General features: G+C 28.9%; 1 protein-coding gene across 1 annotated transcript in view; it reads right to left on the minus strand.

Moving 5' to 3' along the window:
- Nucleotides 1–8587, minus strand: part of LOC123291043 (netrin receptor UNC5C-like) — a 385599-nt gene extending 377012 nt beyond the window's left edge. Inside the window, exon 1 of the mRNA XM_044871473.1 lies at nucleotides 8512–8587. Within this exon, the coding sequence (XP_044727408.1) occupies nucleotides 8512–8566 (55 nt within the window). The 5' untranslated portion in view covers nucleotides 8567–8587. The remainder of the gene's footprint in view (nucleotides 1–8511) is intronic.
- Between the last annotated feature and the right edge of the window lie 2882 nt (nucleotides 8588–11469).

Below are 11469 nucleotides of genomic sequence, written 5' to 3' on the forward strand. Positions count from 1 at the left end.
AGCCAATGAATCATTACTACTTAAAGAAGGTAAAAACAAAAATTTGTAGGATCTGCTCCAGGAGGTGGGAGACACCCCTTCTTGGTGGTGGAAAAATTTATGCTGAAAATGACATCGGGAAGCGATATAGTAATGAATTCTAAGCAAAAAGTGTCATTGAAACACATTTAGAAAAATCAATACTACCGAGTTAGGTTAGGTTATATTGTCCACGAAGGACACACTTAGGCTATAGAGCCCATTGTGATACCATATATGTGTTTTACCACCTTTACGCTGATAATTTCATTTATCAGCTCCTAAATTTCAGAGGCTGAGTGCACTTCCACTACCCTAAGCATACCGCGGACGGAATTAGCGATTGAAATTTTAGTTTAGGTTTAAGCAACTTTCTTCATTTTCATGGTTTTTTATAGTACTTTTAAAAGAGTTCGATATACTTTTCTCAAAAAACGTAACATTTTTCTATTATTTGACGTTAAATACTTCGAATTTTAATCGCTTATACTTCCGAGTTATCACGGGAGCAAAAGTTAATGCTTAAACCTAAACAAAAATATGCCGAAACCTAAACTAGAAACAAAATTCAATCGAAAGTCATTTATCGATTAAGGTATTTAAAAAAATTGAATGGTTTTAATAGTTTCAAAATAACTAATGTAGAAAAAATTTGTCACTGAAATAGTACCTAACAAATGTTCTTAAAAGTAAAATAACTAAATAACTTAAGCAAATTTATATTTTATTTTTTAACTTAAAATAATTAAATAACCTGTAAAAATGTATGTTTCATTATAAAAACATTTAAGATGCTGCATAATAAAAAAAAAACATTTTTTTCAAAGATCACATCTTGAACAAACATAAAACTCATCTTAGATATAATCTATGAAATTTATTTAATTGTTAATAAGTAAAAAATGCAATTTCTTTGAAACTACAAAAACTGTATTATATTCAATAAAAACATTATTTTATATACAACACATTAACTTTTTAGATGAAAGCAAAAAAACGACACTATGTTTTTTAAAACATTGAAAACATGTAATTCCACTTAAAAAATATCGCACATCAAACTTTTAAGAGTCAGAATGCAATAAAAAGAAAAGAACTATTGAAACATTTATCTATTAGATAAAAACCACAAAACATTTTACCGATCATCTGTGTATGGGCTATGGTTCAAAAACATTCGTTATGGTTTGCATTAGATTCTATGCCATATATTTGTGTAAATTTTATTTACTAACATGGTAATAAGTCTCCCAAAAATTTACTTCATACAAATACTGTAGGAAATGAAGCATTTAAGGTTGCAATTCTATGGACCAATATGACTTTTTATGGGACCCGGTTCAAAATTTTTGTATGAGTGTGTAGAACAAAGTCATATTGATTAGAAAATTAGCATTTACTTCACTGACGCGATCGCGCTTAGAAGTTTGGCCAAGTTAATTATGCTGAAAACTCATCAAATTTGAGAAAGCAGTCAATGGACATTTTATTTTGGGCTTTTCTCAGCAATTTTTGTCTTTTGACATCTTTTCACCGTTTTTGAGATAGTGATTGAAAAAAAACAAAACCTAATTTTGATGAAAGTTTGATATTGTCGAAATTAACGATTATTGTGTGGTTATGATGAAATATTTGATTAGAAACTTGTTGTATCTTATATTTTGGATGATTTAAGCAATTTTTGTCTGTAGACTCTTCCCCTAACCCCACCGTTTTTGAGATATAAACGTTATAACAAAAATTCTCATTTTTCAGGTACAATTTTGTCATCAACAAAATTAACGATTATCGTATGCTTGTCATCAAATATTTGACTTAAAAAATGACTGAAATTTATATTTTGGACTATTCGTACAACTTGCATAACTTCCCCCGAAGTTTCTAGAGGATGTAGAACTACATACAACTATTTGCAGTCAAGAGGTATATTATTAGGCTTCAGATAGGAGCCATGCCAACATTCTTCTGGAGATTGTGAAGGAGAATTTTAATGTTGATTGTTCACTACGATTATCGCAAATTCAGTAAAGTTAGGTAAGATGCTAGTTTACCGTCTGTCTGTGTGTTCGAAGCATTATACTCTAAAGCAGTGGTTACAAATTGGACACAAAAGTGTATCCGTCTCAAACAAGGCTGTTCATCACAATCAGAGTGAGTCATTGCAATGCGCATTTTTAATAGGGCTTTTCATTTTAAAATCACGATTCACATTTGTTTCGTACTAAACGATTTATAGCCAATGTGATAAAATGAATAACAAATATCTTCTATCTTAGTCCTACTTATTGCTGTCGGTACGAAAAAATAAACTCTGCACTTGCGCTTATGACATGATGAAAAAGCCTATGTTTGGCTAATTGAAATGACCAGGATGAGTGAAAATCTATTCAAGATAAGATATCCCTCTGCCGACCTATTAGCTCAGTTGGTAAAGGTGCCAAATAACCAATTCCGTCTGCGGTATGCTTAGGGTAGCGGGTTCGATTAATTAATAGTTGTGATGGGCTGGTGTAGTGCATGGTATATGGATGAAGGAGGTGTACTCAGCCTCTGAAATTCAGGAGCTGAAAAATGAAATTATAAGCGGAAAAGTGGTAAAACACATAATGGTATCACAATATGCTCTATAGCCTAAGTGTGTCCTTCGTGGACAGCCAATATAAGCCTATCTAAGATATCTTCTATTTATCGAGGACTTCAAATATAGATTTGCTTTTGCACCAAACCATATAGATTTCAAATGGAATTTTTGGATTTAATCGTCTAAGGTATCCATTTTGATACGGAATCACTTAAAAGCAATTGAAGGAAGAACTAACTCATATTCTGCACAATTTGATGAAAAACTTTTGTACAAAATACAAAAACAATAGTAAGTATAAAAAAACTAACAAACAAATCATAAAACCAACAACTGATTTTTCTGACCATAATATGTTAAGTTATATTTCCAACAAAAAGTTTGAAAATAGAAAATAGAGATAGAAAAACATTTTATAATGTCAAGTTAAAGACAGTTACAACACTGTAACAAGGCGGAAAAAAAAAACAACAAACTAGAAGAACTAACTCTCAGTGTAGGACAAAGCAGATACGTGAAAAATATTATAACATGACAAAGACATGACAACACAGCAAGCAAGAAGCAGCATAGAAAAAAGTAACATTTCTAGAAAAAACAAAAGGAGAGGTGTCTAAAAACATAATCTATTACTTTACTACGACTATCTCTAAAAAAACAAAAGAAAAATTGTTTTGAAATGATATGATGATGATGATGACTTGAACAGTTGTTGGGAAAAAATTATTTTATAGCAAAGTTATGATATGACTATGCTATTTGTAAACTGGCAAATCGAAAAGACATTTATTTGTCTGACACATTTCTTATTGTTTTTTATATCCACTTTTCGTTTTTAAATCAAATAAATGAGGTGTTTGTAAATTTTTTTTAAGGTAGTATGAGCGCCAAGGCAACTTTATACTTGTGGTTGAAATTATTTGTACCTTAATTTCAATTTCGATGATGAAGTGTGTTTTAACTTCATGAATAAAGACGAAAAATAAGAATGCAATTTTTCCCCTTGCAACCCCCCATTTATAATCTGGCAACCCCACCTAAAATTTTCAGAATTGATTTAGACTTAGTACAACAGCATATAAACAAAATTATACTTTTCATCGAAAATTACACTGGCGCTTAGTATTACATCCTTAATCCAAAAGAACTCCCAAACCCATACTTGTTGATGACGTTTCCTCAAAATATTGAAATTTTTCAAATGTTTTTAGCTATAGGACAAAGAATCATTATTGTAGTTTAATTCCCTGATATCTAAATAACTTAATGACATAATTTCAGTGGTCAATTACAGCTAATGGGGGTAAAAAAAACCAGGTAGTTTAAATTTCTAAGTTCTAAATTATAAATTCCAAAAAAAAATTCCATTTTCATAATGTTATCGAAAAATAATTGGACTTATTTAATTTATATTGGCACTTGTTATACCATGCATATATGTAATACGCAAGGTATACTAAGTTTAGTTCCAAGTTTGTAACGCTTAAAAATATTGATGCTATGAACAAAATTTTAGTATAAATGTTTATAAAATCAAATAATTGGTCCATTTTCGGTTGTTTGTCCGTCTGTCCGCCTGCCTGTCAACACGATAACTCAAAAACGAAAAAATATATCAATCTGAAATTTTTACCGCTTACTCAAGACGTAAGAAGGGAAGTCAAGTTCGTAAAGGAGCAACATCGGTCAATTGGGTCTTGGGTCCGTAGGATCCATCTTGTAAACCGTTAGAGATAGAACAAAAGTTTAAATGTAAAAAATATTCCTTATAAAAAAATAACCAATATTTGTTTGAAACATTTTTTCGTAAACATCACTGTTTACCCGTGAGGGCGCAAATTAGGCGTAAATTTTATAGTATGTGTTATATGGGGAGATCAGTTGTGTATGTGTGACATGTATGTATCTGTAATGTGATGGAGTGATCAACACTGCTTTTCACTTGTTAGATTTAACTTTGATATAAACTGAAGACTTTGAATGCTTTATTTCCAGATAAACTCGATTGTTTTGCCCTTAGAATCTATATGTGAATGGGGAGGACTCAAAAAAGGTTTTGTTCTCTCAATAATGCCCATTTTAAATGGTCAAAAATTTAAATTTTCACTGTCTACCAGAGCTAAATACAATCACCGCCTTATTTTATTAATGTCTTTCTCATTTGAACGTACCATGAAAATATTTGGTTTATATAAATACTTCTTTTCAAAAACAAAAAAATCATGCCCAGAAGCCAAATTATAAATTTAAATAATAATTCTTAAATTTACACTCGATAATTTGACAAATATTTCACAGAAGCAATATCATGTGAAAATTAAAATATTATCGATTGAAATAAAAACGAAGTCGATATATAACGAAAACAACGCCTATAAGTTATTAATAACATACTTATTTTTAATAAATAAAAAAAATGAATTAGTTTTTAATTTTACAAATAAAGTAAGTTCAGTCATGCTTGAATGTTTAAAACTGATATTTACAAGCTATTCAATTATATTACGATTCATCGAACTTGGCACGTACTGTTTAATTTTTTTTACAATATATAACCGAAATTCAGATAATATGTAGAATTTATTTTTTATTACCAGCTGTAATGCTCAATTTCTGTAGCGGTCAACTCGAAGAGAGCTAAAAAACTGTAGAAAGCGGTGGGATACAAAATAGAAAATATTGGACTCAATAATGACCTATTTCAATAAATAACTTTAGAAGGACTATCTACCACAATAAACACACTTTTATACACAATAGTCTCTTAAACAAGAACCCTAAAATCTTTTGAGGTATTTATCGTATACGTCACTTGATTTTTATTCAAAAGAATCTCTGAAAACTTAAACCATTTCATCTTACTATGAGTTTTATAATATTCACAATTAAGACAAACTAAGTAAAGTAATGGGTAAACAAAAATTTTTTTACCGGGATTCGACCCGCTATCCATTATCTTGGGGACAATTATGTATCATTTATTCTATTTCAAATTATGTACTATTTTATAACTGCACCTTTAATTAATAGAAATTTAAATACATCCCAACAAATTATGTGCACTAAAAAGTAAAAAAATAGTGAAAATATTATGTAATTACATTTATTGTTATTTTTGGAGTCGATATCAGCCAAAGAAAAAAATTTGACAGGACAGTTTGCTACATTAACTTGGCTGACACCGACTAGAAAAATAACAATAAATGTAACTATATAATATTATCGTTATTTTTTTACTTTTTAGTGCATAATAATTTGTTTTGGAATATTTTTTTTTTTGAAGTTGGTTTTTTTTTGTTAAAATTTTTTTATTTTTTGTTTTTAAGTGAATCTAAAGTACACGAACTTATTTGGTTAGCGTGGTATTGAGTTATTCGAAAGTTTGTTTTACACACTTACTTAATGCAAATTTAAGACTTATATGGATTTCTCATGGATGTCATTGTCAAAATTGGACTAAATTGAAATGGGACGGAAAGCACCAGCTTTCAAATGAAAATCGAATCATCAAAATCGATTCACCCAGTCTAAAGTTCTGAGGTAACAAACATTAAAAACAAAATACAGTCTGAGAACCTTCTACTTCTTTTGAAGTCAGTTAAAAAATAACGATAATATGAACAATAACTGATTGACAAACAAACTATATTTATATAAATTATTCGAATTTAATTCAACTAATTAGCAAACATTTCGGACCTTATGAGATAAATAATATTTTTTGCAAGTTATTTATTTATTTTTTCAACATATAATAGCTTTATTTATGTTAATTTGTTTTTTTTCCTTTTTTTATGCTGATTAATTTTGAAAAAAAAGCATCATCTTGTGTGTAATATAGAACAAATACAGGCAGTGGTTTTGTATTATACACAGTAAAATTATCTTGGGGCATATCAAAATTAATCATCACTTTACTACACACATAGTTGAAAGTATACACACGAAGACTTGGTGGAATGGATGAGATATCAAATTTCAGATTTAAATAAGACCTCACAAGATGATTTAAATAATATCTATATTTTATTGAAACATTCTAAGAAAATTATTAGTTGAAATAGGTTCGTTTTTTTTTTTGTTGCATTAGAAAATAAGAGTGAAGGCTTCATATGGGATGAAATTATTTTTGACATAATTATTTATTTAACACGAAATACAAAAAAAAAGACTAGACGCCACCTAACTTTAGTTTTTTTATTAAAACCGATTAAATATATATAAGCAGGTAACTGACGTCATTTTTAATTAAAAATGATAAGAAAATATGAAATTTAATTTATTATTACAAGTGAAATTTACAAAATTTAAATAACCTCCGACAAATTTTTCGGGTATGGAACCCTAAATTCGCGCTTGAATAATATATAAGAATACTCTTCATTAAATTACCTTTTTTCTTAAAGTATTTTGAAGATCATCGCCAGTTTTTTAGTTTTTTTCGGGTACGGAACCCTAAACTCACACGAAACCTACACTCTCCTTTATAGTGTGATCAAATTAACTTTTTGAATATTTTAATTCTGAGTTCGGAGAAAAAAATTGAATTTAGTAGATCATTATGATACAAATTGAAGAAACTAAAATCTAACATTTTTCGATGGTCGGAAGGGGTCCAAAAAAAATGGTAAAGTGGCCTAATCCGGTCTTTCGCGTCAGACACCGTCGGATTGAGTTAAAAATAAAAAAGCGTTTAATAAGCTTAGGCGCCGTAAAAAGGCACCCAATTGATCCATCGATGTCCCCACAAATTGCAAAAAACCATCGATTTTGCTCAAAATTTCAAAACTTCATATCTCTTGTTGTTTTAAAGATTCAAAGCTGAGATTTAAATGGATTGTAGCTTTTGTGCCCATGAAGTATCACACACAATTTCAGCAAGATCGAATGTATACTTTTTGCAAACCGCAGCTGAATGCAAAAAACAGGACTTTTGTAAAATGGCCCTTAAAAAGTTGTGGTGCGGTAACGCGCTATTTTTTTTACGCTATCATATGCTTCAATAGTTAAAGTAATACCTACTAAAGTGCCAACCTCTCATCATTAGTAAAAGTTACTAAAATATTAATAATATGAATAGTACACAGTATAGAAATGCATGGCGTTTACTACAATGCTAGTATGTTATAGAGACATGCACATATGGTATAGAAACATATACATATAGTATGTTAGCTTAAGTAATATTAAAGTATTGAATAGGGCTATCTACCAGAAGTATTGAGAGTATCGCCAACCAGTATTATATGGGTTAGACGCCCATACTATATTCACTCGTCCGCCATAACTATTGCTAGTGTTACTCTTCCCTCAATGCAGTATACAGTATGACTTTCACACCGATACTGACATCCACAAAAGTGATATCCACAAAAAAAATTTTACCGTGTAATGGCGCATGAAGCATGTTTAGCATACTTACGACGAAGGAGAATATGAAAGATATTGTGAGGTTTATAAATATGAGTAGGTATAGTATTTCTATGTTTCTACTTGAATTCCGCAAAATGTTCAGTGAAGAACTTGCTTTCCGAATTCAGAAGTTTAGTTGGTCCTTGATACTTAAGATTGAATAGTCTGACAAATAACTGCAACTCAATGGTATTGAACACTTTTGCGTTCGCTTTGTTTTTGGCTGTGAAGATTCAATTGACCAAAACATACAAATAATTCAATTTTTATGAATTGAAAGACGATTTTAAAGAATTATTATTGTCCTATATTTCATGCCTTGCTTAGAAAAATTGGGAATAATATGTCTGGGTGACAAAAGATTTTGCAGATTATTTAATTATTTCTCTAAAAATCTTATCAAATCCGATGTATGTCGTTAAATTAAATTTAAAATTTGTTATGATTGGAATTCATTGAAACTTCCGCTACAACATTATTTATAAATTTTCTAAACTTACCTTCATCATCTAAATCCGATGTTGAATCGCCGAATTGAATCCTTATAATAAACATAAACGAAAATAAAATTAAATATTTTTTCATTTTGACACTAAAAATTTTAAGAAACAAAATTTAAAATAAAAAACACAAAATAAATTATAGAAATTTTTTTATCACAAATTTGAGGATTGTTTTTCACATTTTATTTCAGAATAATAGAATAATTGTGTTTGTTTTTTTAAGGAATCGCGTCGCGTCGCCTACTCTCGCACTATTAGATAATACTATTGTAGCCGTATTTTATTTACAATTTTGATCACACGATAATAAAAGTCAATTATATCTGTTTGCTTTTTATTTTTATTTTTTCACTTATATAAAATATTTAATAATTTTATTTTAATCATTGTTTATTTATTGTTTAAGATCTTCCATGTTGATTTGTATCTGCAACAAAAGAAAATAATTATTAATAAAGCGAAGAAAATGTTAATTAAAATGTACATTAAAAAAATTTATTGAAAGCATTGGATGTGAACGCTTTATTACATCCATATAGATACTTTTACATACTTTATTGTTACAAGCTTTTATTTAGTTTGCAATGTATGCATGTATGCTTCCTCGGGAGGAAGCTTGCAATTCAATTTTGAAGCAGTTATCGTGAACCGATTAGGCTAAAATTTTTTATGCACGCTAAATTTGGGTGATAATGCATTGTAAGGTAGCGTCCTGATTTACCCATCACTTCCACCATATTTGATATACATATATACAAGATACGAGAGATACGAGATAAAATTAAAAAGCATGTCGAACAAATGATCTGTTGAGATCGGGAAGATAATCAGCATGGCAAATTGTCCTTATCTCACTCGGAAAATGTTGAAATCGACAAAAGGCACACAAAGGAAATGAACCAAGAGACGCCGACCTAATAAAAAATACTTAAAGGACCGTTTTTGGAAATATTAAAACTTTCAGTATCGTCTGCTTCGAAATGAATAAAGAGTTAAGCAATCTCATCTCTTCTAGTCTTAGAAAAGTTTGGCTTCCATAAGGTATTTTTAAAACAATGTCGTATCGATTGCAGGGCTGAATTTCCCCTTCTCTCAAGAATCTTTCTCTGAAATAATCTTGAACTCAAAAAAACTTTGCTTTAATTTTTTCATAGTTTTCATACACTCGACAGTTGTTAACAAATTCGTCAAAAGAGTCTTTCATCAGTAATTTTATTCTTATATGTTGCTGTATTAAACAATTATCTTAAGGATTTAATTTTGTATTTTGCTATTTAATTAAATTTTTTCTATTTTAAAGTAATAATAATTGTCTTATTTATTTTGTATTTATATTAATTACTATAATATTTATTTAATTGTTAATAAGACAACTAAATAGTTAATTAAACAATTGATTGTTTGAATTTAAGTGAGTAAGAATTTTATTATAGACAAAATGGGTTGTTTTATTATTATTGTCTAGGCACTGGGCAGTGTTAAAGGTTACATTACAGCTTTAAGTACATCGTAAATAAATTTTATATTGTAAATTATATGAAAAAGTTATTAAAGAATTTTTATTTATAGGTAAGAGCCAAACATCAGTTTCGTAAAACGATTCATGAAGTCATTATAAGTAAAGAGAAATATTACGTCGACGAAATCAATCTTAATGCGTTATTAGTAAATAATTCTCCAAGTACGATAATATTTAATTCATACTATCTTATTTATGGACCAATCATAAAGAACATTTTTACTTTTCAATAATATTTATTAATTCCTCGAGATTTGGTTAAAGGTTAAATCAAAAATTTCATTTTTAACTTCCCAGAGGATGTTTCCGCGGTTTCAAGGCCGCAATATCCGAATCAAACCTCTTCAATGTGATGTCTGTATATGTGTGTGCACGTATGTGCGTATATTCGAATGTGCGTATGTTAGTTCGGATTTTTCGCCTCGATTATCTCGGGAACCAGTTATGACATTAACACATGACTGGGCTTGTTCGACGCGTATTTGGGTATTTAAGAATTGAAAGAGTTAGTTTAGAAGTTCAGCAGAATTGGTTTAGCCGTTTTTTAATGGTAATTAAAACTGAATAAACAGAATCGGAAAAGTACATGTTCGAAGAATAATCTATGAAGGATAACAAGGCCTTTTTTTTAATGTTTTTTCCCCCTCTGGGGAGTTAGTAAGTTAGTCATGTGGACTACAGGGGTTGCACTCATACGACTTCAGTACCACAATGACTATGTACTGCCAATTTTTAAACATTATTTTCCAACCATTTTCTAAATCTGATTAAATTGTTTATATTAATACAGTTAAGATAATTCCCTTTTTTCACAAATTTTCACCAGGGAAAGTGTTCATACTCAGCGACGGCTTTTGAACTTGAATATCAATCAACGTGGAAAAACAAAATAATCGAATATTAAAATTTCACGGGACGTTTTTTAAATTATTGTCTCTTCTCTAGAAATAAATATTTTTTTTAAATCTTAATATAGTATTGACCCAAATAATATGTGTACAAGAATGATTTAATAATGGGTAAATGAATAAGATAAAAAAGAAGTTAAAAATTGTGTCGATAATAAAAAAATGTTAAATTTATGATAATGTGAAACCTCTTTAAAAAAACATAATTGCTACTGTTATGTTCAATCAAAATTAATTATATATAATTTATTGACTATAATATTTATTTTTTAATAAAAACTAACCAAAATTAATAATTATTTACTTAGTCGATAACTATGTAATTAAATTATAAAAATATTAAAACAAATACTATCGAATAACCAACCAATACGTATTTATTTAAAACATACAGTTAATTACAATAATTTAAGACTGTATATATTAGAATAGGAAATTAATACATAATTACTTTTTGAAAATGATTAGTTTTACGGTATTTCAATTAGGATCATAGTATAATGATGTTTTTTTTAGAGTACAAAAAAT

The sequence above is a fragment of the Chrysoperla carnea genome, chromosome 1 (assembly GCF_905475395.1).
Source record: "Chrysoperla carnea chromosome 1, inChrCarn1.1, whole genome shotgun sequence".
NCBI lineage: Eukaryota > Metazoa > Arthropoda > Insecta > Neuroptera > Chrysopidae > Chrysoperla > Chrysoperla carnea.